Source organism: Oncorhynchus tshawytscha, unplaced genomic scaffold (assembly GCF_018296145.1).
Source record: "Oncorhynchus tshawytscha isolate Ot180627B unplaced genomic scaffold, Otsh_v2.0 Un_contig_1847_pilon_pilon, whole genome shotgun sequence".
NCBI lineage: Eukaryota > Metazoa > Chordata > Actinopteri > Salmoniformes > Salmonidae > Oncorhynchus > Oncorhynchus tshawytscha.
Genome location: NW_024609539.1, coordinates 103,684 through 131,481, shown reverse-complemented (window position 1 = coordinate 131,481; position 27,798 = coordinate 103,684). Strand labels below are relative to the sequence as shown.

Here is a 27,798-nt window from a genome sequence, read left to right as displayed (position 1 = left end):
GCTAGGATGTGATAGGCTACATACTTTGGTGACAGTACTGAATACACCTGTTGAGGGATATTATTTATAGAAGATAATAAATTGACAGATTCTGTAGTTAAATTTACACAGATAGTCATCGTCCTTTCATGGTTCAATTGTTGATGTAGTTCTGAGTGGGAAACCTTCTATGAAGTACGAATGATTGAGCTCAAAGTTCTCAGTCATTGATATTTATTCTACACTTCAATCAATGATATTAATTCGGTGTAACCAGGTTTTAAAAAGGTTTGTCTGTCTTTTATCATGTAATCCATATGAAAAGCATATTTTACCATCCTATTTCAGTTACAGTTGAAGTGGGAAGTTTATATACACCGTTTGCCAAATACATTTCAACTCAGTTTTTCACATTCCTGACATTTAATCCTAGTAAAAATGCCCTGTTTTAGGTCAGTTAGGATTACCACTTTATTTTAAGAATATGAATAGTCAGAATAATAGTTAGAGAGAATTAATGATTCCATTCCTCCTAACAGAGCTGGGGTAACTGAGTCAGGTTTGTAGGCCTCCTTGCTCGCACACGCTTTTTCAGTTCTGCCCGCAAATTTTCTATGGGATTGAGGTCAGGGCTTTGTGATGGCCACTCCAATACCTTGACTTTGTTGTCCTTAAGCCATTTTACCAGAACTTTGGAAGTGTGCTTGGGGTCATTGTCCATTTGGAAGACCCATTTGCGACCAAGCTTTAACTTCCTGACTGATGTCTGGAGATGTTGCTTCAATATATCCACATCATTTTCCTACCTCATGATGCCATCTATTTTGTGAAGTGCACCAGTCCCTCCTGCAGCAAAGACTTGTGGAGGCCTCCCATTTTATTTCTGAGGTCTTGGCTGATTTCTTTAGATTTTCCCATGATGTCAAGCAAAGAGACACTGAGTTTGAAGGTTGGCCTTGAAATACATCCACCGGTACACCTCCAATTGACTCAAATGATGTCAATTAGCCTATCAGAAGCTTCTAAAGCCATGACATCATTTTCTGGAATTTTCCAAGCTGTTGAAAGGCACAGTCAATTTAGTGAATGTAAACTTCTGACCCACTGGAATTGTGATACAGTGAATTATAAGTGAAATAATCTGTCTGTAAACAATTGTTGGAATAATTACTTGTGTCATGCACAAAGTAGATGTCCTAACCGACTTGCCAAAACTATAGTTTGTTAACAAGAAGTTTGTGGAGTGGTTGAAAAATGAGTTTTAATGACTCCAACCTAAGTGTATGTAAACTTCTGACTTCAACTGTACATCTAACATAACTTACATATAACATTCCTATATACACTCTTCAGCAGTTCTTCAGCTGTCCCCCTAGAAGAACCCTTGTTGGTTCCAGGTAGAACCCTTTTTGGTTCCAGGTAGAACTCTTTTAGGTTCCAGGTAGAACTCTTTTAGGTTCCAGGTAGAACCCTTGTTGGTTCCAGGTAGAACCCTTTTTGGTTCCAGGTAGAACTCTTTTAGGTTCCATGGTTTAAAGGATTTTTACATGGAACTCAAAAGGGTTCTCCCTGGAGCCAAAAAAGGGTTCTTCAAAGGGATCTCCTATGGGGACAGCCGAAGAACCCTTTTATAGGTCTTAGATTGCATCTATTTTTTCTCCTAAGAGTGTAGACATCAAATCCGGATATTTCAATGAATCTAATTGTAGACATAGTCCCATTGATAGGAGCCTATAGTAAAACTCTCTGAGGCTGACCTGCATGTGTATAGATCACACTGTCTGACACTCACTTTGCTTACAGTGTAAAAAAAACAAACCCATTTCCAAAAGATCTGTTTGCCCCAGCAGATTACACTCACACTCCATTGGCTTTGAATGGGGGGGGGTGGTGGGGGGGTCCTGACTGCTCGCCCAATGGGGCCCCTGAATAGAGGTAAAAACTTACTGGACGTTTCGCGGTGCCGTTCCTGTGACATCGGGTGCTGTAACCTCGACCCCTGAGGATCTGTGAGAATGAATTAGGTCCAGAAACTTGTGGATCTTTCTTCCATTTTTGGATTTGTTTCCAACGGGGACAAACGCAGGACCTTTAAACAGGTGGGCATGTAACTATATGTGGTTCTGGGGAGAGCTGATGAGGAAAGACAACAGGGACAGAAGGAACAGACAGAGAGACAGGGACAGAGATAGCTACCTAGATACACTGTAGGTAGGCTGTGGAAGGGGGCATATTTTTGGTTTATATTCGTAAACATTTTCACTCACTTTTCTAAATGAGACACTGAAGGATGTTGATGATCAGTTACTAGACCTGGGTACCTCTGCTGGGACGGGATCAGTTTGACATGTCGCTGATACTGACTGTGTTAGACAAGTTGACGTACTTCCTGTCTTTAATTACGTTTTGCGTCAGTGTATCTCATGGCTGGTTGAAATGAGACTAGATCATTCCTTTAATCTTCATTTGGGGCCTGAGAATTACATGGTGTCAGTGTATCCAATGGGCTATTGCTAATTTCTGAGTTCAATCCATTCTGTAGAGATGTTTTCCCGTGTGAGTTCATTAGGATGCTTTTATCCACAGGCGTGGGATACCTGTCACCTCTGTGTAAGTCTCTGTTCAATCTTCATTTGATAATGGAGCTGAAAGGGTTTTATTTGTGTCATTTATATCAGTAATATATGAAAATATATTAGCATATTGTTTGTATCAACCCCAGAGCGGTAGAATTGTCTTGAGATAAAAAAAATATCTGCAGTTTGAGCTCTGCATCATATGAAGACAATGGTGTTAATTACACAGAAGTAATTGTATCCATTAGATGAGTGTTTAAAAATGTATGATCTGAGATCAGTTTAACCTCATAGGCATTAAAGTTAAAGTTGTTAATCATACAGAAGTAATTGTATACATTAAATGACTGTTTATGTATGATCTGAGATCAGTTTAACCTCATTGGCATTAAAGTAAAAGTTGTTAATTACACAGAAGTAATTGTACCCATTAGATGACTGTTTATGTATGATCTGAGATCAGTTTAACCTCATTGCCATTAAAGTTAAAAGAAGAAGACTTTCTATGAAAGTACAGTGTTTATGTATGATCTGAGATCAGTTTAACCAATGTTTATGACACTGACTACGAGTGTCCATAGTAACCGTATGCCGTATGGTTCTTCCTTCTATGTGCAGCTGTGACCGGAGACAGTGAGCCACCTGTGAGAGATCAACACCATGTCACTACAGCGGATGCTGAAGCTGCTCTATGCGCTGGTGCTGTGTGTGTCCGCCAACGAAGACTTCGACTGGACCAAGAATGAACGCGGATCATTCTACTACGGCACCTTCCCAACTGGTAGGCTACCGGACAGAGAGAAATGCAGAAGTGACTGAATCAGGATTTTATTTTAAATAAAGGTCTATTACTGACAGCAAAACATAGTTATAAAAAATATATATGATCTGCAGAAAAAAAAGATAAACAAACTGCTAAAAATATAAATTTAATGGCAGAAATTAAGATGAGAAAGAGAGAGCGCAAGAGAGGACGAAAGAGAGAGGCCTACATTTTTATCACAGAAATCAAGATTTTATAGCTAATACAGAAGAGAGAGAGAGAGAGAGAGAGAGAGAGAGAGAGACAGACAGACAGACAGACAGACAGACAGACAGACAGACAGACAGACAGACAGACAGAGAGAGAGAGAGAGAGAGAGAGAGACAGAGAGAGAGACAGAGAGAGAGAGAGAGAGAGAGAGAGAGAGACAGAGAGAGAGAGAGAGACACAGAGAGAGAGACACAGAGAGAGAGACAGAGAGAGAGAGAGAGAGAGAGAGAGAGAGAGAGAGAGAGAGAGAGACACAGAGAGAGACACAGAGAGAGACACAGAGAGAGACACAGAGAGAGAGAGAGAGAGAGACACAGAGAGAGACACAGAGAGAGAGACAGAGAGAGACACAGAGAGAGACACAGAGAGAGACACAGAGAGAGACACAGAGAGAAATTGTAAAGTATTTTCTCCCAGGAAGGAAGAGTTCTTGCTAACCTCTATATCTCTCTGAAGGGTTTTCCTGGGGGGCTGGGGGCTCTGCGTACCAGACAGAAGGAGCCTGGGACAAGGATGGCAAAGGGATGAGCATCTGGGACGTGTTCGCCCACAAGAAGGGAAAGATCTTCCTCAACGACACCGCAGACCACTCCTGCGAAGGATATTACAAGTTCAAGGTGAATAGACGGTAGACGCATTATCCCCATGTAGTCAGAAGTAGTGCACTGCAAAGTGAATCGGGGGCCATTTGAGATTTGAACCATATGGCTCCGTCACAATTGAGACCCTTGACATGACATCGTCAATATCTCCTAGGATGACATCACCTTGATGAAGGACATGAAGTTTAACCACTATCGTTTCTCCATCTCCTGGCCAAGGATATTTCCCAACGGAATCAAAGGTAAATGCTCCGTACCTCATAGACCAGATTCCCCACTGAACATACTTCATACTCTCCACTGAACATACTTCATACTTTAGATTCTCCACGGAACATACTTCATACTTTAGATTCTCCACTGAACATACTTCATAGTCCAGATTCTCCACTGAACATACTTCATAGTCCAGATTCTCCACTGAACATACTTCATAGTCCAGATTCTCCAGGGAACATACTTCATAGTCCAGATTCTCCACTGAACATACTTTATATTACAGATTCTCCACTGAACATACTTCATAGTCCAGATTCTCCACTGAACATACTTCATACTCCAGATTCTCCACTGAACATACTTTATACTCCAGATTCTCCAGTGAACATACTTCATAGTCCAGATTCTTCAGTGAACATACTTCATAGTCCAGATTCTCCAGTGAACATACTTCATAGTCCAGATTCTCCACTGAACATACTTCATAGTCCAGATTCTCCAGGGAACATACTTCATAGTCCAGATTCTCCACTGAACATACTTTATATTCCAGATTCTCCACTGAACATACTTCATAGTCCAGATTCTCCAGTGAACATACTTCATAGTCCAGATTCTCCACTGAACATACTTTATACTCCAGATTCTCCACTGACCATACTTCATAGTCCAGATTCTCCACTGAACATACTTCATAGTCCAGATTCTCCACTGAACATACTTCATAGTCCAGATTCTCCACTGAACATACTTCATACTCCAGATTCTCCACTGAACATACTTCATACTCCAGATTCTCCACTGAACATACTTCATAGACCAGATTTTCCACTGAACATACTTTATACTTCAGATTCTCCACAGAACGTACTTTATACTCCAGATTCTCCACTGAACATACTTTATACTCCAGATTCTCCACGGAACATACCCTTTAGTCCAGATTCTCCACTGAACATACTTTATACTCCAGATTCTCCACTGAACATACTTTATACTCCAGATTCTCCACTGAACATACCTTTTAGTCCAGATTCTCCACTGAACATACCTTTTAGTCCAGATTCTCCACTGAACATACTTCATAGACCAGATTCTCCACTGAACATACTTCATAGACCAGATTCTCCACTGAACATACTTTATACTCCAGATTCTCCACTGAACATACTTTATACTCCAGATTCTCCACTGAACATACTTTATACTCCAGATTCTCCACTGAACATACTTCATACTCCAGATTCTCCACTGAACATACTTCATAGTCCAGATTCTCCACTGAACATACCTTTTAGTCCAGATTCTCCACTGAACATACCTTTTAGTCCAGATTCTCCACTGAACATACTTCATAGTCCAGATTCTCCACTGAACATACTTCATAGTCCAGATTCTCCACTGAACATACTTCATAGTCCAGATTCTCCACTGAACATACTTCATAGTCCAGATTCTCCACTGAACATACTTTATACTCCAGATTCTCCACTGAACATACCTTTTAGTCCAGGACAAAGTTTAATAATCTTTGTCCGGGAAACAAGCCCTATACATTCTCGTGAATGTATTAGCTAATGGTAATGTCCATTTCTCTTCTCCAGCTGATCACATCAATGAGAAGGGAATTAAATACTATGATGACCTGATCAACATGCTCCTGGACAATAACATCACACCAATAGTCACCCTGTACCACTGGGATCTGCCACAGGTGGGTACTGACTGACTGGGTACTGACTGACTGACTGGGTACTGACTGACTGACTGACTGGGATCTGCCACAGGTGGGTACTGACTGGGTACTGACTGGCTGACTGGGTACTGACTGGCTGACTGGGTACTGACTGACTGACTGACTGACTGGGTACTGACTGACTGACTGACTGGGATCTGCCACAGGTGGGTACTGACTGACTGACTGGCTGACTGGGTACTGACTGACTGACTGACTGGGTACTGACTGACTGGGTACTGACTGACTGACTGGGTACTGACTGACTGGGTACTGACTGACTGACTGGGTACCAATTGATTGACTGACTGACTGGGTACTGACTGACTGACTGACTGACTGGCTGACTAACTGGCTGACTGGCTGACTGGGTACTGACTGACTGACTGGGTACTGACTGACTGACTGACTGACTGGGATCTGCCACAGGTAGGTACTGACTGACTGACTGGCTGACTGGGTACTGACTGACTGACTGACTGGGATCTGCCACAGGTGGGTACTGACTGACTGACTGGCTGACTGGGTACTGACTGACTGACTGACTGGGATCTGCCACAGGTGGATACTGATTGACTGACTGACTGGGTACTGACTGACTGACTGGCTGACTGGGTACTGACTGACTGACTGGGTACTGACTGACTGACTGGGTACTGACTGACTGACTGGGTACTGACTGACTGGGTACTGACTGACTGACTGGGTACTGACTGACTCACTGACTGACTGACTGACTGGGTACTGACTGACTGACTGACTGACTCACTGACTGACTGACTGACTGACTGGGTACTGACTGACTGACTGACTAACTGACTGACTGGCGGTACTGACTGAGTGACTGGGTACTGACTGACTGACTGACTGACTGGGTACTGACTGACTGACTGACTGACTGGGTACTGACTGACTGACTGGGTACTGACTGACTGACTGACTAACTGGGTACTGACTGACTGACTGACTGGGATCTGCCACAGGTGGATACTGATTGACTGACTGACTGGGTACTGACTGACTGACTGGCTGACTGGGTACTGACTGACTGACTGGGTACTGACTGACTGACTGGGTACTGACTGACTGGGTACTGACTGACTGGGTACTGACTGACTGACTGGGTACTGACTGACTCACTGACTGACTGACTGACTGGGTACTGACTGACTGACTGACTGACTCACTGACTGACTGACTGACTGACTGACTGACTGACTGACTGACTGACTGACGGTACTGACTGAGTGACTGGGTACTGACTGACTGACTGACTGACTGGGTACTGACTGACTGACTGGGTACTGACTGACTGACTGGGTACTGACTGACTGACTGACTAACTGGGTACTGACTGACTGACTGACTGGGATCTGCCACAGGTGGGTACTGACTGACTGGGTACTGACTGGGTACTGACTGGGTACTGACTGACTGACTGGGTACTGACTAACTGGGTACTGACTGACTGACTGGGTACTGACTGACTGACTGGGTACTGACTGACTGGGTACTGATTGACTGACTGGGTACTGACTGACTGACAGACTGGGTACTGACTGACTGACTGACTGGGTACTGACTGACTGGGTACTGACTGACTGACTGGGTACTGATTGACTGACTGGGTACTGACTGACTTACTGGATACTGACTGACTGGGTACTGACTGACTGACTGACTGGGTACTGATTGACTGACTGGGTACTGACTGACTCGGTACTGACTGACTGACTGACTGACTGGGTACTGACTGACTTACTGGATACTGACTGATTCGGTACTGACTGACTGACTGACTGGGTACTGACTGACTGACTGGGTACCAATGACTGACTGGGTACTGACTGACTTACTGTACTGACTGACTCGGTACTGACTGACTGACTGACTGGGTACTGACTGACTGACTGACTGACTGGGTACTGATTGACTGACTGGGTACTGACTGACTGGTACTGACTGACTGACTGACTGACTGGGTACTGACTGACTTACTGGATACTGACTGATTCGGTACTGACTGACTGACTGACTGGGTACTGACTGACTGACTGGGTACTGATTGACTGACTGGGTACTGACTGACTGAGTACTGACTGACTGACTCGGTACTGACTGACTGACTGGGTACCAATTGACTGATTGGGTACTGACTGACTGGTACCGATTGACTGACTGGGTACTGACTGACTGACTGGGTACTGATTGACTGACTGGGTACCGATTGACTGACTGGGTACTGACTGACAGACTGGTTACTGACTGACTGACTGGTTACTGACTGACTGACTGGGTACTGACTGACTGATTACTGACTGACTGACTGGGTACTGACTGACTTACTGACTGAGTACTGATTGACTGACTGACTGGGTACTGACTGACTGACTGGGTACTGACTGACTGGGTACTGACTGACTGACTTACTGACTGACTGAGTACTGACTGACTGGGTACTGACTGACGTACTGACTAACTGACTGACTGACTGGGTACTGATTGACTGGGTACTGAATGACTGACTGGGTCCTGACTGACTGGGTACTGATTGACTGACTAACTGGGTACTGACTGACTGACTGGGTCCTGACTGACTGGGTACTGACTGACTTACTGACTGAGTACTGATTGACTGACTGGGTACTGACGGACTGACTGACTGGGTACTGACTGACTGACTTACTGACTGACTGAGTACTGACTGACTGGGTACTGACTGACGTACTGACTAACTGACTGACTGACTGGGTACTGATTGACTGGGTACTGAATGACTGACTGGGTCCTGACTGACTGGGTACTGATTGACTGACTGACTGGGTCCTGACTGACTGGGTACTGACTGACTTACTGACTGAGTACTGATTGACTGACTGGGTACTGACGGACTGACTGACTGGGTACTGATTGACTGACTGGGACCTGATTGACTGACTGGGTACTGATTGACTGACTGGGTACTGACTGACTGGGTACTGATTGACTGACTGACTGGGTACTGACTGACTGACTGGGTACTGACTGACTGGGTACTGACTGACTGGGTACTGACTGACTGACTGGGTACTGACTGACTCACTGACTGACTGACTGACTGGGTACTGACTGACTGACTGACTGACTGACTCACTGACTGACTGACTGACTGACTGACTGACTGACTGACTAACTGACTGACTGACGGTACTGACTGAGTGACTGGGTACTGACTGACTGACTGACTGGGTACTGACTGACTGACTGACTGACTGACTGGGTACTGACTGACTGACTGGGTACTGACTGACTGACTGACTAACTGGGTACTGACTGACTGACAGACTGGGATCTGCCACAGGTGGGTACTGACTGACTGGGTACTGACTGGGTACTGACTGGGTACTGACTGACTGACTGGGTACTGACTAACTGGGTACTGACTGACTGACTGGGTACTGACTGACTGACTGGGTACTGACTGACTGGGTACTGATTGACTGACTGGGTACTGACTGACTGACAGACTGGGTACTGACTGACTGACTGACTGGGTACTGACTGACTGGGTACTGACTGACTGACTGGGTACTGATTGACTGACTGGGTACTGACTGACTTACTGGATACTGACTGACTGGGTACTGACTGACTGACTGACTGGGTACTGATTGACTGACTGGGTACTGACTGACTCGGTACTGACTGACTGACTGACTGGGTACTGACTGACTTACTGGATACTGACTGATTCGGTACTGACTGACTGACTGACTGGGTACTGACTGACTGACTGGGTACCAATTGACTGACTGGGTACTGACTGACTTACTGGATACTGACTGACTCAGTACTGACTGACTGACTGACTGACTGACTGGGTACTGATTGACTGACTGGGTACTGACTGACTGAGTACTGACTGACTGACTCGGTACTGACTGACTGACTGGGTACCAATTGACTGATTGGGTACTGACTGACTGGTACCGATTGACTGACTGGGTACTGACTGACTGACTGGGTACTGATTGACTGACTGGGTACCGATTGACTGACTGGGTACTGACTGACAGACTGGTTACTGACTGACTGACTGGTTACTGACTGACTGACTGGGTACTGACTGACTGATTACTGACTGACTGACTGGGTACTGACTGACTTACTGACTGAGTACTGATTGACTGACTGACTGGGTACTGACTGACTGACTGGGTACTGACTGACTGGGTACTGACTGACTGACTTACTGACTGACTGAGTACTGACTGACTGGGTACTGACTGACGTACTGACTAACTGACTGACTGACTGGGTACTGATTGACTGGGTACTGACTGACTGACTGGGTCCTGACTGACTGGGTACTGATTGACTGACTAACTGGGTACTGACTGACTGACTGGGTCCTGACTGACTGGGTACTGACTGACTTACTGACTGAGTACTGATTGACTGACTGGGTACTGACGGACTGACTGACTGGGTACTGATTGACTGACTGGGACCTGATTGACTGGGTACTGACTGACTGACTGACTTGGTGCTGACTGACTGACTGACTTGGTTCTGACTGACTGACTGATTAACTGACTGAGTACTGACTGACTGGCTGACTGACTGGCTGACTGGGTACTGACTGACTGACTGGGTACTGACTGACTGACTGACTGACTGGGATCTGCCACAGGTGGGTACTGACTGACTGACTGGCTGACTGGGTACTGACTGACTGACTGACTGACTGGGATCTGCCACAGGTGGGTACTGACTGACTGACTGGCTGACTGGGTACTGACTGACTGACTGGGTACTGACTGACTGACTGGGTACTGACTGACTGGGTACTGACTGACTGACTGGGTACTGACTGGGTACTGACTGACTGACTGACTGGGTACTGACTGACTCACTGACTGACTGACTGACTGGGTACTGACTGACTGACTGACTCACTGACTGACTGGGTACTGACTGACTGACTGACTGACTGACTGACTGACTGACTGACTGGGTACTGACTGACTGACTGACTGGTACTGACTGACTGACTGGGTACTGACTGACTGGGTACTGACTGACTGACTGACTGACTGACTGACTGGGTACTGACTGACTGACTGACTGGGATCTGCCACAGGTGGGTACTGACTGACTGGGTACTGACTGGGTACTGACTGACTGACTGGGTACTGACTAACTGGGTACTGACTGACTGACTGGGTACTGACTGACTGACTGGGTACTGACTGACTGACTGGGTACTGATTGACTGACTGGGTACTGACTGACTTACTGGATACTGACTGACTGGGTACTGACTGACTGACTGACTGACTGGGTACTGACTGACTGACTGGGTACCAATTGACTGACTGGGTACTGACTGACTTACTGGATACTGACTGACTCAGTACTGACTGACTGACTGACTGGGTACTGATTGACTGACTGGGTACTGACTGACTGAGTACTGACTGACTGACTCGGTACCGATTGACTGACTGGGTACTGACTGACTGGTACTGACTGACTGACTGACTGACTGGGTACTGACTGACTTACTGGATACTGACTGACTCGGTACTGACTGACTGACTGACTGGGTACTGACTGACTGACTGGGTACCAATTGACTGACTGGGTACTGACTGACTTACTAGATACTGACTGACTCAGTACTGACTGACTGACTGACTGGGTACTGATTGACTGACTGGGTACTGACTGACTGAGTACTGACTGACTGACTCGGTACCGATTGACTGACTGGGTACTGACTGACTGACTGGGTACTGATTGACTGACTGGGTACCGATTGACTGACTGGGTACTGACTGACAGACTGGTTACTGACTGACTGACTGGTTACTGAATGACTGACTGGGTACTGACTGACTGATTACTGACTGACTGACTGGGTACTGACTGACTTACTGACTGAGTACTGATTGACTGACTGACTGGGTACTGACTGACTGACTGGGTACTGACTGACTGGGTACTGACTGACTGACTTACTGACTGACTGAGTACTGACTGACTGGGTACTGACTGACGTACTGACTAATTGACTGACTGACTGGGTACTGATTGACTGGGTACTGACTGACTGACTGCGTCCTGACTGACTGGGTACTGATTGACTGACTGACTGGGTACTGACTGACTGACTGGGTCCTGACTGACTGGGTACTGACTGACTTACTGACTGAGTACTGATTGACTGACTGGGTACTGACTGACTGACTGACTGGGTACTGATTGACTGACTGGGTCCTGATTGACTGACTGGGTCCTGATTGACTGACTGGGTACTGACTGACTGGGTACTGATTGACTGACTGACTGACTTGGTGCTGACTGACTGACTGACTTGGTTCTGACTGACTGACTGACTGACTGATTAACTGACTGAGTACTGACTGACTGACTGTGTGACCTATAGTAACCTTCCTCCCTGTTACCACCCAGGTCTTGTGTGACCTATAGTAACCTTCCTCCCTGTTACCACCCAGGTCTTGTGTGACCTATAGTAACCTTCCATCCCTGTTACCACCCAGGTCTTGTGTGACCTATAGTAACCTTCCTCCCTGTAACCACCCAGGTCTTGTGTGACCTATAGTAACCTTCCTCCCTGTTACCACCCAGGTCTTACATGAGAAGTACGGTGGATGGCAGAACGCCAGCATGGTGAACTATTTCAACGACTTTGCCAACTTATGCTTTGAGCGGTTTGGTGACAGAGTCAAATACTGGATCACCTTCAACAACCCATGGGTAAGACAATACATTACCCATAATACATTATCCATAACGCATGATCCAAAATACATTATCATAACACATTATCCATAACACATCCATAACACATTATCCATAACACATTACCCATAATGCATGATCATAACACATCACCCATAATGCATGATCATAACACATTATCCATAAAACATTATCCATAATACATTATCAATAACACATTGTATATAACACATTATCAATAACACATCCATAAGACATGATCCATTACCCATAATGTATGATAATGCACATTATCCATAACACATTATCCATAACACATTATCCATAATACATTATCCATAACACATCCATACACATTATCCATAACACATTACCCATAATGTATGATCATACACATGATCCATAATACATTACCATACACATTATAATAACACATTATCCATAATACATGATCCATAACACATTATCCGATTGACACACAGGTTGTGTTCCAAATGACACCCTATTCTCCATATAGTGCACTAATTTTTACATGGGCCCATAGAACTCTGGTCAAAAGTAGTGCACTATATAGGGGATAGGGTGCCATTTGGGAGACACAGTAAATGAACCAAAATCCTCCAGAAGACTACTGTAGGTTAGCTTCACCATAGGCTTAAGTCTTAGTGTACAGCAATGCAGTGTCTAGTATCTGTGGAGGACTATGAGACTGCGTGTGTAGTCTAGTGATGTGGAGGGCTATGAGACTGTGTTTATAGTCTAGTGCTGTGGAGGGCTATGAGACTGTGTTTATAGTCTAGTGATGTGGAGGGCTATGAGACTGTGTTTATAGTCTAGTGATGTGGAGGGCTATGAGACTGTGTTTATAGTCTAGTGATGTGGAGGGCTATGAGACTGTGTTTATAGTCTAGTGCTGTGGAGGGCTATGAGACTGTGTTTATAGTCTAGTGATGTGGAGGGCTATGAGACTGTGTTTATAGTCTAGTGATGTGGAGGGCTATGAGACTGTGTTTATAGTCTAGTGATGTGGAGGGCTATGAGACTGTGTTTATAGTCTAGTGATGTGGAGGGCTATGAGACTGTGTTTATAGTCTAGTGCTGTGGAGGGCTATGAGACTGTGTTTATAGTCTAGTGCTGTGGAGGGCTATGAGACTGTAGTGTAGTGCTGTGGAGGGCTATGAGACTGTGTTTATAGTCTAGTGCTGTGGAGGGCTATGAGACTGTGTTTATAGTCTAGTGCTGTGGAGGGCTATGAGACTGTGTTTATAGTCTAGTGCTGTGGAGGGCTATGAGACTGTAGTCTAGTGCTGTGGAGGGCTATGAGACTGTGTTTATAGTCTAGTGCTGTGGAGGGCTATGAGACTGTTTATAGTCTAGTGCTGTGGAGGGCTATGAGACTGTGTTTATAGTCTAGTGCTGTGGAGGGCTATGAGACTGTGTTTATAGTCTAGTGCTGTGGAGGGCTATGAGACTGTTTATAGTCTAGTGCTGTGGAGGGCTATGAGACTGTGTTTATAGTCTAGTGCTGTGGAGGGCTATGAGACTGTGTTTATAGTCTAGTGCTGTGGAGGGCTATGAGACTGTGTTTATAGTCTAGTGCTGTGGAGGGCTATGAGACTGTGTTTATAGTCTAGTGCTGTGGAGGGCTATGAGACTGTGTTTATAGTCTAGTGCTGTGGAGGGCTATGAGACTGTAGTCTAGTGCTGTGGAGGGCTATGAGACTGTGTTTATAGTCTAGTGCTGTGGAGGGCTATGAGACTGTAGTCTAGTGCTGTGGAGGGCTATGAGACTGTGTTTATAGTCTAGTGCTGTGGAGGGCTATGAGACTGTGTTTATAGTCTAGTGCTGTGGAGGGCTATGAGACTGTGTTTATAGTCTAGTGCTGTGGAGGGCTATGAGACTGTAGTCTAGTGCTGTGGAGGGCTATGAGACTGTGTTTATAGTCTAGTGCTGTGGAGGGCTATGAGACTGTGTTTATAGTCTAGTGCTGTGGAGGGCTATGAGACTGTAGTCTAGTGCTGTGGAGGGCTATGAGACTGTGTTTATAGTCTAGTGCTGTGGAGGGCTATGAGACTGTGTTTATAGTCTAGTGCTGTGGAGGGCTATGAGACTGTGTTTATAGTCTAGTGCTGTGGATGGCTATGAGACTGTGTTTATAGTCTAGTGCTGTGGAGGGCTATGAGACTGTGTTTATAGTCTAGTGCTGTGGAGGGCTATGAGACTGTGTTTATAGTCTAGTGCTGTGGAGGGCTATGAGACTGTGTTTATAGTCTAGTGCTGTGGAGGGCTATGAGACTGTGTTTATAGTCTAGTGCTGTGGAGGGCTATGAGACTGTAGTCTAGTGCTGTGGAGGGCTATGAGACTGTGTTTATAGTCTAGTGCTGTGGAGGGCTATGAGACTGTAGTCTAGTGCTGTGGAGGGCTATGAGACTGTGTTTATAGTCTAGTGCTGTGGAGGGCTATGAGACTGGAGAACATGCACCTGGACTGAAGCTGAAGGGCACTGGGGCCTACAAAGCTGCCCACCACATTATCAAGGTAATCACTAATTGTTTATAATATAATTATATTTAATAGTGTCAGTCATCTAATACCATAATATATTGGCCTAGTGTACCGTCCCCCTGATACAGAATAATATATCATTTGAACAGGCACATGCTAAGGTTTGGCACACCTATGACACTCAATGGAGAAGCAAACAAAAAGGCTTGGTTGGGATCTCGTTGTTGGCAGACTGGGGGGAGCCAGTGGACATCACCAACCAGAGAGACATCGAGGCAGCAGAGAGATATGTCCAGTTCTACATGGGCTGGTTCGCTACACCCATCTTCAACGGGGACTACCCTCAGGTCATGAAAGACTACATAGGTAAGTCACGTATTGTCAAAGCTAGGTGTTCCATTTCCACGAACAACCCACGGGGTTTAAATGAAGCTTGCCCGCTAGGCTGAGGCTAGTACTGTTCAGACCTGGCTAGTAGAAAATGTACCCAATTAGCCACCTAGCCCGAGGCTAGTACTGTTCAGACCAGGCTAGTAGAAAATGTACCCAACTAGCCCGCTAGGCTGAGGCTAGTACTGTTCAGACCAGGCTAGTAGAAAATGTACCCAACTAGCCCGCTAGCCTGAGGCTAGTACTGTTCAGACCAGGCTAGTAGAAAATGTACCCAACTAGCCCGCTAGCCTGAGGCTAGTACTGTTCAGACCAGGCTAGTAGAAAATGTACCCAACTAGCCCGCTAGGCTGAGGCTAGTACTGTTCAGACCTGGCTAGTAGAAAATGTACCCAACTAGCCCGCTAGGCTGAGGCTAGTACTGTTCAGACCTGGCTAGTAGAAAATGTACCCAACTAGCCCGCTAGCCTGAGGCTAGTACTGTTCAGACCAGGCTAGTAGAAAATGTACCCAACTAGCCCGCTAGGCTGAGGCTAGTACTGTTCAGACCAGGCTAGTAGAAAATGTACCCAACTAGCCCGCTAGCCTGAGGCTAGTACTGTTCAGACCAGGCTAGTAGAAAATGTACCCAACTAGCCCGCTAGCCTGAGGCTAGTACTGTTCAGACCAGGCTAGTAGAAAATGTACCCAACTAGCCCGCTAGCCTGAGGCTAGTACTGTTCAGACCAGGCTAGTAGAAAATGTACCCAACTAGCCCGCTAGCCTGAGGCTAGTACTGTTCAGACCAGGCTAGTAGAAAATGTACCCAACTAGCCCGCTAGCCTGAGGCTAGTACTGTTCAGACCAGGCTAGTAGAAAATGTACCCAATTAGTCCGCCGGCTGTCTTTTTAAATATTGAATGGCAGATTATAGACCCGGGATACACTCCAACATGGTTCTTCAGCTGTCCCCATAGGAGACCCCTTTTTGGTTCCAGGTAGAACTCTTTTGGGTTCCATGCAGAACCCTCTGTGGAAAGGGTTTTACATGGAACCCAAAAGGGTTCTTCAAAGAGGTCTCATATGGGGACAGCCTAAGAACCATTTTAGGTTCTAGATTTTTTTCTGAGTGGACTTGTCTGGTTGGCCAGTGTCCAAAATCCCTGCCAATATGTAACAGGACATAGAAACGCATACGTGTCACTGTCACACCTGATGTCTCTTTCCACACAGACAAGATGAGTGCCCAGCCGTGTTAAGGGTCAGACGTCAAAGGTTCAAATCAAATCAAATCAAATCCAATTTTATTTGTCACATACACATGGTTAGCAGATGTTAATGCGAGTGTAGTGAAATGCTTGTGCTTCTAGTTCCGACAATGCAGTAATAACCAACAAGTAATCTAACTAACAATTCCAAAACCACTGTCTTATACACAGTGTAAGGGGATAAAGAATATGTACATAAGGATATATGAATGAGTGATGGTACAGAGCAGCATAGGCAAGATACAGTAGATGATATCGAGTACAGTATATACATATGAGATGAGTATGTAAACAAAGTGGCATAGTTAAAGTGGCTAGTGACATGTATTACATAAGGATGCAGTCGATGATATAGAGTACAGTATATACGTATGCATATGAGATGAATAATGTAGGGTAAGTAACATTATATAAGGTAGCATTGTTTAAAGTGGCTAGTGATATATTTACATCATTTCCCATCAATCCCATTATTAAAGTGGCTGGAGTTGAGTCAGTGTCATTGACAGTGTGTTGGCAGTAGCCACTCAATGTTAGTGGTGGCTGTTTAACAGTCTGATGGCCTTGAGATAGAAGCTGTTTTTCAGTCTCTCGGTCCCAGCTTTGATGCACCTGTACTGACCTCGCCTTCTGGATGACAGCGGGGTGAACAGGCAGTGGCTCGGGTGGTTGATGTCCTTGATGATCTTTATGGCCTTCCTGTAACATCGGGTGGTGTAGGTGTCCTGGAGGGCAGGTAGTTTGCCCCCGGTGATGCGTTGTGCAGACCTCACTACCCTCTGGAGAGCCTTACGGTTGAGGGCGGAGCAGTTGCCATACCAGGCGGTGATACAGCCCGCCAGGATGCTCTTGATTATGCATCTGTAGAAGTTTGTGAGTGCTTTTGGTGACAAGCTGAATTTCTTCAGCCTCCTGAGGTTGAAGAGGCGCTGCTGCGCCTTCCTCACGATGCTGTCTGTGTGAGTGGACCAATTCAGTTTGTCTGTGATGTGTATGCCGAGGAACTTAAAACTTGCTACCCTCTCCACTACTGTTCCATCGATGTGGATAGGGGGGTGTTCCCTCTGCTGTTTCCTGAAGTCCACAATCATCTCCTTAGTTTTGTTGACGTTGAGTGTGAGGTTATTTATTTTCCTGACACCACACTCCGAGGGCCCTCACCTCCTCCCTGTAGGCCGTCTCGTCGTTGCTGGTAATCAAGCCTACCACTGTTGTGTCGTCCGCAAACTTGATGATTGAGTTGGAGGCGTGCGTGGCCACGCAGTCGTGGGTGAACAGGGAGTACAGGAGAGGGCTCAGAACGCACCGTTGTGGGGCCCCAGTGTTGAGGATCAGCGGGGAGGAGATGTTGTTGCCTACCCTCACCACCTGGGGGCGGCCCGTCAGGAAGTCCAGTACCCAGTTGCACAGGGCGGGGTCGAGACCCAGGGTCTCGAGCTTGATGACGAGCTTGGAGGGTACTATGGTGTTGAATGCCGAGCTGTAGTCGATGAACAGCATTCTCACATAGGTATTCCTCTTGTCCAGATGGGTTAGGGCAGTGTGCAGTGTGGTTGAGATTGCATCGTCTGTGGACCTATTTGGGCGGTAAGCAAATTGTAGTGGGTCTAGGGTGTCAGGTAGGGTGGAGGTGATATGGTCCTTGACTAGTCTCTCAAAGCACTTCATGATGACGGATGTGAGTGCTACGGGCGGTAGTCGTTTAGCTCAGTTACCTTAGCTTTCTTGGGAACAGGAACAATGGTGGCCCTCTTGAAGCATGTGGGAACAGCAGACTGGTATAGGGATTGATTGAATATGTCCGTAAACACACCGGCCAGCTGGTCTGCGCATGCTCTGAGGGCGCGGCTGGGGATGCCGTCTGGGCCTGCAGCCTTGCGAGGGTTAACACGTTTAAATGTCTTACTCACCTCGGCTGCAGTGAAGGAGAGACCGCATGTTTTCGTTGCAGGCCGTGTCAGTGGCACTGTATTGTCCTCAAAGCGGGCAAAAAAGTTATTTAGTCTGCCTGGGAGCAAGACATCCTGGTCCGTGACTGGGCTGGATTTCTTCCTGTAGTCCGTGATTGACTGTAGACCCTGCCACATACCTCTTGTGTCTGAGCCGTTGAATTGAGATTCTACTTTGTCTCTGTACTGACGCTTAGCTTGTTTGATAGCCTTGTGGAGGGAATAGCTGCACTGTTTGTATTCGGTCATGTTACCAGTCACCTTGCCCTGATTAAAAGCAGTGGTTCGCGCTTTCAGTTTCATGCGAATGCTGCCATCAATCCACGGTTTCTGGTTAGGGAATGTTTTAATTGTTGCTATGGGAACGACATCTTCAACGCACGTTCTAATGAACTCGCAGGTTATGGTGTAATCTGGTGTCTCTCTCTCTCTCTGGTCTCCAGGTAGGAAGAGTGCCCAGCAGGGTCTGGGAACCTCCCGTCTCCCCGTCTTCTCCTCCCAATGTCAGGGTTAGAGGTCAACGGTCATAGTGTAATCTGGTCTCTCTCTCTCTGGTCTCCAGGTAGGAAGAGTGCCCAGCAGGGTCTAGGAACCTCCCGTCTCCCCGTCTTCTCCTCCCAGGAGAAGACTTACATCAAGGGCACCTGTGACTTCCTGGGTATTGGCCACTTCACCACGCGCTATATCACCCAGAAGAACTACCCGTCTGGCCGTGGGAACAGCTACTTCACCGACCGTGACCTGGTGGAGTTGGTGGACCCTCGCTGGCCAGACCCCGGCTCTGAGTGGCTCTACTCTGTCCCCTGGGGATTCAGACGCCTGCTCAACTTCGTCAAGGTATATTACACTACTGTTAGTGTGGGCAGGTCCTACCAGCCAGACTTGGGTTAAATATATGATGTATTTGTCTCCCCGTCTCCCCACCCCGTCTCCCTGTCTCCCCACCCCGTCTCCCTGTCTCCCCACCCCATCTCCCTGTCTCCCCACCCCGTCTCCCCTCCCCACCCCATCTCCCTGTCTCCCCACCCCATCTCCCTGTCTCCCCACCCCATCTCCCTGTCTCCCCACCCCATCTCCCTGTCTCCCCCCCCCCCCATCCCATCTCCCTGTCTCCCCACCCCATCTCCCCACCCCATCTCCCTGTCTCCCCACCCCATCTCCCTGTCTCCCCACCCCATCTCCCTCCTCCCCACCCCATCTCCCTGTCTCCCACCCCATCTCCCCACCCCATCTCCCTGTCTCCCTGTCTCCCCACCCCATCTCCCTGTCTCCCTGTCCCCCACCCCGTCTCCCTGTCTCCCCACCCCGTCTCCCCACCCCATCTCCCCTCCCCACCCCATCTCCCTGTCTCCCCACCCCCCATCTCCCTGTCTCCCCATCCCCATCTCCCTGTCTCCCCACCCCATCTCCCCACCCCGTCTCCCTGTCTCACCACCCCGTCTCCCTGTCTCCCCACCCCGTCTCCCCACCCCATCTCCCCACCCCATCTCCCCACCCCATCTCCCTGTCTCCCCACCCCACCCCGTCTCCCTGTCTCACCCACCGTCTCCCTGTCTCCCCACCCCGTCTCCCCACCCCATCTCCCTCCCCACCCCATCTCCCCACCCCGTCTCCCTCCCCACCCATCTCATCTCCCCTCCCCATCTCCCCCCACCCCATCTCCCTGTCTCCCCACCCCATCTCCCCACCCCGTCTCTCTGTCTCCCCACCCCGTGTCCCCCCCGTCTCCCTGTCTCCCCCGTGTCCCCACCCCGTCTCCCCCCACCCCATCTCCCCCCCCCGTCCTCTCCCCACCCCATCTCCCCACCCCATCTCCCTGTCTCCCCACCCCATCTCCCCACCCCGTCTCCCTGTCTCCCCACCCCATCTCCCCACCCCTTCTCCCTGTCTCCCCACCCCATCTCCCCACCCCGTGTCCCTGTCTCCCCACACCATCTCACCACCCTGTCTCCTCACCACCCTGTCTCCCTGTCTCTCCACTAGACCCAGTATGGGAACCCCATGATCTACGTGACAGAGAATGGGGTGTCAGAGAAGGTGCAGAGGTGCACAGACCTGTGTGATGAATGGAGGATGCAGTACTTCAAGGATTACATCAATGAGATGCTCAAGGGTGAGGAACCGATCTACCAGAGGAAATAATAACCTCTGAATATTACCTTGACGAAAGGTTTAGTAGAGAAAATAATAACCTCTGAATATTACCTTGAAGAAAGGTTTAGTACACTGTAGAGGAAATAATAACCTCTGAATATTACCTTGACGAAAGGTTTAGTAGAGAAAATAATCTAATACTATAGAGGTTTAGTAAAGCGTAAACTTTTCTTTATAACAAGTAATTGTTTTAGTGAACTGGCATCATTTTAGGACAAAACAGGTGTTTTGAGTGTGTTTGAAGTTTGCTTCACTGTCTACTCTATTGATACTGGGCAAGTGAACTCCTACAGCACCCTCTGGTGGTCTTTTCTCCACATGACAGCCCTTAAGGACGGCGTGAACGTGAAGGGTTACACAGCCTGGTCGCTGCTGGACAAGTTTGAGTGGGACGAAGGCTTCTCTGAGAGGTTTGGCCTGTTCTACGTGGACTTCCTCAACAAGAATAAACCACGTTACCCAAAAGCCTCTGTTCAGTACTACAAACGCATCATCAGCTCCAATGGATTCCCCAACCAGAGAGAGGTACAGTCAGTCAGTCACAGACACCTTGTACACACCTGATATAGGCCTATTCTATTTGGTTCAGAACCGTTGAAGTTTTCTTCAAAGTTTTCCACTGTGCTGTTTTGTGACAGACTTTTTTTTAATGGCTTGTATTAATACATATTGATTGATTGGTTAGTTGGTTAATTAATACATGCATTTTGATGGTCTCTACAGGTGGAGAGCTGGAGAAGGAAAGCCACAGAGACGTGCTCCTCCAGTAACCAGCTGCTAGCTGCAGGTCAGTACAGAAGGCTACACTACACCCCAACACCACCAGACCCCAACACCACTAGACCCCAACACCACCAGACCTTAACACCACCAGACCCAACACCACCAGACCCCAACACCACAGAACCCCAACACCACCAGACCGTAACACCACCAGACCCCAACACCACCAGACCCCAACACCACAGAACCCCAACACCACCAGACCCCAACATCACCAAACCCTTACATCACCGGACCCCAACACCACTAGACCCCAACACCACCAGACCCCAACACCACCAGACCCCAACACCACCAGACCGTAACACCACCAGACCGTAACACTACCAGACCACAACACCACCAGACCCCAACACCACAGAACCCCAACACCACCAGACCCCAACACCACCAGACCCCAACACTGACAGACCCCAACACCACCAAACCCCAACACCACTAGACCCCAACACAGACAGATCCCAACACTGACAGACCCCAAGACCACCAAACCCAAACACCACCAGACCCCAACACTGACAGACCCCAACACTGACCGACCCCAACACCACCAAACCCCAACACTGACAGACCCCAACACCACCAAACCCCAACACCGCCAGACCCCAACACCACTAAACCCCAACACCACCAGACCCCAACACCACCAGACCCCAACACAGACAGACCCCAACACTGACCGACCCCAACACCACCAAACCCCAACACTGACAGACCCCAACACCACCAAACCCCAACACCGCCAGACCCCAACACCACCAGACCCCAACGCCACCAAACCCCAACACCACCAGACCCCAACACTGACAGACCCCAACACCACCAAACCACAACACTGACAGACCCCAACACCACCTAACCCCAACACTGACAGACCCCAACACCACCAAACCCCAACAATGACAAACCCCAACACTGACAGACCCCAACACACCAGACCCCAACACCACCAGACCCCAACACCACCAGACCCCAACACAGACAGACCCCAACACCACCAGACCCCAACACCACCAGACCCCAACACTGACAGACCCCAACACCACCAGACCCCAACACTGACAGACCCCAACACCACCTAACCCCAACACCACCAGACCCCAACACAGACAGATCCCAACACCACCAGACCCCAACACCACCAGACCCCAACACCACCAGACTCCAACACCACCAGACCCCAACACCACTAGACCCCAACATCACCAGATCCCAACACTGACAGACCCCAAGACCACCAAACCCAAACACCACCAGACCCCAACACTGACCGACCCCAACACCACCAAACCCCAACACTGACAGACCCCAACACCACCAAACCCCAACACCACCAGACCCCAACACCACCAGACCCCAACGCCACCAAACCCCAACACCACCAGACCCCAACACTGACAGACCCCAACACCACCAAACCACAACACTGACAGACCCCAACACCACCTAACCCCAACACTGACAGACCCCAACACCACCAAACCCCAACAATGACAAACCCCAACACTGAGAGACCCCAACACACCAGACCCCAACACCACCAGACCCCAACACAGACAGACCCCAAAACCACCAGACCCCAACACCACCAGACCCCAACACTGACAGACCCCAACACCACCAGACCCCAACACTGACAGACCCCAACACCACCTAACCCCAACACCACCAGACCCCAACACAGACAGATCCCAACACCACCAGACCCCAACACCACCAGACTCCAACACCACCAGACCCCAACACCACCAGACCCCAACACATACAGACCCCAACACAGACAGACCCCAACACCACCAGACCCCAACACCACAGACCCCAACACAGACAGACCCAAACACCACCAGACCCCAACACCACCAGACCCCAACACCACCAGACCCCAACACCACCAGACCCCAACACCACCAGACCCCAACACCACCAGACTCCAACACCACCAGACTCCAACACCACCAGACCCCAACACCACCAGACCCCAACACCACCAGACCCCAACACCACCAGACCCCAACACCACCAGACACCTGCCTCAAAGACATCATGGCAAAGATTTTCCAATACTTGAACTGCGATTGACTTGATTTAGTAAGCCCCAGTACAACAGACTCAATAGAATAGTCCCAAAAATGCAAACTCCAACCTAAATCAAGCACATACGTTAAAACTTGAACTATATGAAAATATTTTACACAATGTATGTCAGTCAGCTCCAACAACTTCAGCGTGCAGGGACATCGGGCTGAATCTGGCTGCCAGGGCAAACAAAGGAACATTCTGGCTCTAATTGGCACTTTTTAACAAATAGTTGAACTACAAATAGTTGAACTACAAATAAGTTGAACTACAAATAAGTTGAACTACAAATAGTTGAACTACAAATAAGTTGAACTACAAATAGTTGAGCTACAAATAGTTGAACTACAAATAGTTGAACTACAAATAGTTGAACTACAAATAGTTGAACTACAAATAGTTGAACTACAAATAGTTGAACTACAAATAGTTGAACTACAAATAGTTGAACTACAAATAGTTGAACTACAAAACTACATGGGAAGACATTCTCTAACAGGACTCTTCTTTGTTTGCCCCTCCAGCTAGAAGAAAGTCCCAGCAGGACAGTAAGGAACAGGCAGGGATGCCAAAGGTTTGGCCAGTGCATGATGAAGTTTAGGTAGGCCTACGTAGGACTTCATCACTTCTTCTTTTGATTGACTGACTGGTGTGTAGCAGACCTGGGTAGGAAATACATTCACTTTTCAAATCATTTAAAGTGTTGAATTTGAGTTGTGTTTCATTTAGCACTTATCGGACTATTCGCTATTTGCCGCCGAGTACATTTCTGCTAGTAGTGCAAAGTGGTGTCGTCATCTATGTGTTATCATTTTTAAAAATGGAGCCTCTGTTTGCTGTTTAGGGTGTAGACCGGGTTACTGTAAGGGTTTTATATAAACATTTAATTTATTTATTGTGTTCAATGATTATTTCAGATCCGTTGACCAGCCACATGGAGATGGTAACAGAGATCGTGGTTCCTACAGTGTGTACTCTCTGTATTCTCCTGGCCGCTGTCTTCCTCATGTTCCTGCTGCGTGGACGCTTCTAGAACACTGCTGTCTTCCTCATGTTCCTGCTGCGTGGACGCTTCTAGAACACTGCTGTCTTCCTCATGTTCCTGCTGCGTGGACGCTTCTAGAACACCTCTGTCTTCCTCATGTTCCTGCTGCGTGGACGCTTCTAGAACACTGCTGTCTTCCTCATGTTCCTGCTGTCTTCTGTCTTCCTCATGTTCCTGCTGCGTGGACGCTTCTAGAACACTGCTGTCTTCCTCATGTTCCTTCCTCACTGTGTCTTCCTCATGTTCCTGCTGCGTGGACGCTTCTAGAACACCTCTGTCTTCCTCATGTTCCTGCTGCGTGGACGCTTCTAGAACACTGCTGTCTTCCTCATGTTCCTGCTGCGTGGACGCTTCTAGAACACCTGCTGTCTTCCTCATGTTCCTGCTGCGTGGACGCTTCTAGAACACTGCTGTCTTCCTCATGTTCCTGCTGCGTGGACAATGATAGCTGAAATTTTTATTACACACAGTTCATCTCTTTTATATACATATTGCAACAGATACAAACCTGGACACATTTGAAAATGGAACGATAGCTATTCCATGTTAATAAAGTGTTACCATACATTATTATCTGTATCTTGAAAATCTAATTAAATTGCAATAAAGATTGTACAGCCTGTTTTGGAACTGTTTGACTGCTTATAGCCTGCAGGTGTTGTAGAGAGAATTCAGTAGAAGAAGAGTCTTATATAATAGGCTATACAGTATCTACACTATAGTTTCTATTGAAACCTTAAGACTAGGCTTATAGCCTGCAGGTGTTGTAGAGAGAATTCAGTAGAAGAAGAGTCTTATATAATAGGCTATACAGTATCTACACTATAGTTTCTATTGAAACCTTAAGACTAGGCTTATAGCCTGCAGGTGTTGTAGAGAGAACAGTAGAAGAAGAGTCTTATATAATAGGCTATACAGTATCTACACTATAGTGTCGATTGAAACCTTAAGACTAGGCGTTTTGCTCAGCAGGATAACATAGTCTTGCAGCATAATAACATAAATGATCATATTGTAATCTGATTTCCAGATTTCATTCAGCAAGTACCTGTGTAAACCTGTAAACAGACAGTATTGATCTGAATGAATTTGCCCTCATAACGTTGATGAGGGGACCAAGTTTCAAAACCCTGTTTTATCGGAAAACATTCATCGTGAAAGTTAGAAAAGAACAAGGCATGGAAAGCAAGAGCAGGTGACACATTTCTGTCGGGTAAAATTGGTAGGCTTCTCTCAGGTATGTAAACTTAACACAAAAAGAAACATCCCTTTTTCAGGACCCTGTCTTTCAAAGGTCATTTGTAAAAATCCAACTAACTTCACAGATGTTGATTGTAAAGGGTTTAAACACCGTTTCCCATGCTTGTTCAATGAACCATAAACAATGAATGAACATGCACCTGTGGAACGGTCATTAAGACACTAAAAGCATACAGACGGTAGGTAATTAAGGTCACAGTTATGAAATCTTAGGACACTAAAGAGGCCTTTCTACTGACTCTGAAAAACACCAAAAGAAAGATGCCCAGAGTCCCTGCTCATGTGCGTGAACGTGCCTTAAGCATGCTGCAAGGAGGCATGAGGACTGCAGATGTGGCCAGGGCAATAAATTGCAATGTCCGTACTGTGAGACGCCTAAGACAGCACTCTTCACTGATGAGGCGCGGTTTTATCTCACCAGGGGTGGTCGGATTTGTGTTTATCGTCGAAGAAATGAGCGCTACACTGGAGGGGGATCGATTTGGAGGTGGAGGGTCCGTCATGGTCTGGGGCGGTGTGTCACAGCATCATCGGACTGAGTTTGTTGTCATTGCAGGCAATCTCAATGCTGTGCGTTACAGGGAAGACATCCTCCTCCTTCATGTGGTACCCTTCCTGCAGGCTCATCCTGACATGACCCTCCAGCATAATGCCACCAGACATACTGCTTGTTCTGTGCGTGATTTCCTGCAAGACAGGAATGTCAGTGTTCTGCCATGGCCAGCGAAAATCCCAGATCTTAATCCCATTGAGCATGCCTGGGACCTGTTGGATCAGAGGGTGAGGGCTAGGGCCATTCCACCCAGAAATGTCTGGGAACTTGCAGGTGCCTTGGTGGGGTAACATCTCCCATTAAAAAACTGGCAAATCTGGTGCAGTCCACGAGGAGGAGATGCACTGCAGTACTTAATGCAGCTGGTGGCCACACAAGATACCGACTGTTGCTTTTGAATACGAAGGAGGAGGAGGGTAACCTTTGACCATGTGTTATTTGATCTGACTTTATTAAACAACACCATTCACCAGAGTAGCCTGTAATTCTCTGTAGATCAGAGAATGTGTGTAATTTAGATAATTCTGCACATGCGGCAGATGCTCAGGTATGTTGCTATTGGGACGAGGGTTCCAGAGAATTCTGGAAATGCAGCTTCTCCGTAATTAGTATTCTAATTAACAGAATTGAATATAATAGCATAGTATAACGCTACTCCAAGACAACAACAAAAAACACCACGTAATTTCAGGTTGATTGTGCGAATGGTCGCATTTCTCGCATGTGGCACGCCACTAGGTAAAATGTATGCTTTGATCGAAACAAAACAGTTAGAATAGGCCAACAGTTTGTTAAAAAAACAGTTACTTTGGTAGCTATGTCTAATAAGGTGGAAATCGACAAAAACACAATTGCCATTACACAGTCACTTACATAACATTCTAGACATATACAGAAGAGGGCAGTGTAACCCCTCCCCCCAAAAAAACGTTTCTATTCCCA

The 27,798-nt window shown here is 47.2% G+C and overlaps 1 protein-coding gene across 7 annotated transcripts; it reads left to right on the top strand.

Annotated features, from left to right (window-relative positions):
* Positions 1-1,931: 1,931 nt before the first annotated feature.
* LOC112241029 (lactase-like protein) lies at positions 1,932-25,186 on the top strand. 7 transcript variants are annotated; one of them, XM_042315789.1, is made up of 14 exons: positions 2,101-2,589; positions 3,174-3,336; positions 4,045-4,205; positions 4,345-4,432; positions 6,014-6,123; positions 12,778-12,906; positions 15,337-15,432; positions 15,549-15,765; positions 19,548-19,822; positions 20,969-21,098; positions 21,465-21,664; positions 21,863-21,926; positions 24,916-25,006; positions 25,052-25,186. In XM_042315789.1, the coding sequence occupies exons 2-14, from the start codon at positions 3,216-3,218 to the stop codon at positions 25,074-25,076; spliced, it is 1,707 nt and encodes a 568-aa protein (XP_042171723.1). In that variant the 5' UTR covers positions 2,101-2,589; positions 3,174-3,215; the 3' UTR covers positions 25,077-25,186. The 7 variants fall into 7 exon arrangements, with proteins under 7 accessions (XP_042171719.1, XP_042171723.1, XP_042171724.1 ...); XM_042315790.1 differs by adding an exon at positions 24,523-24,599 and having other exon boundaries at positions 24,916-25,052; XM_042315786.1 differs by having other exon boundaries at positions 2,124-2,190; positions 2,566-2,589; positions 24,916-25,186.
* The last annotated feature ends 2,612 nt before the right edge of the window (positions 25,187-27,798 follow it).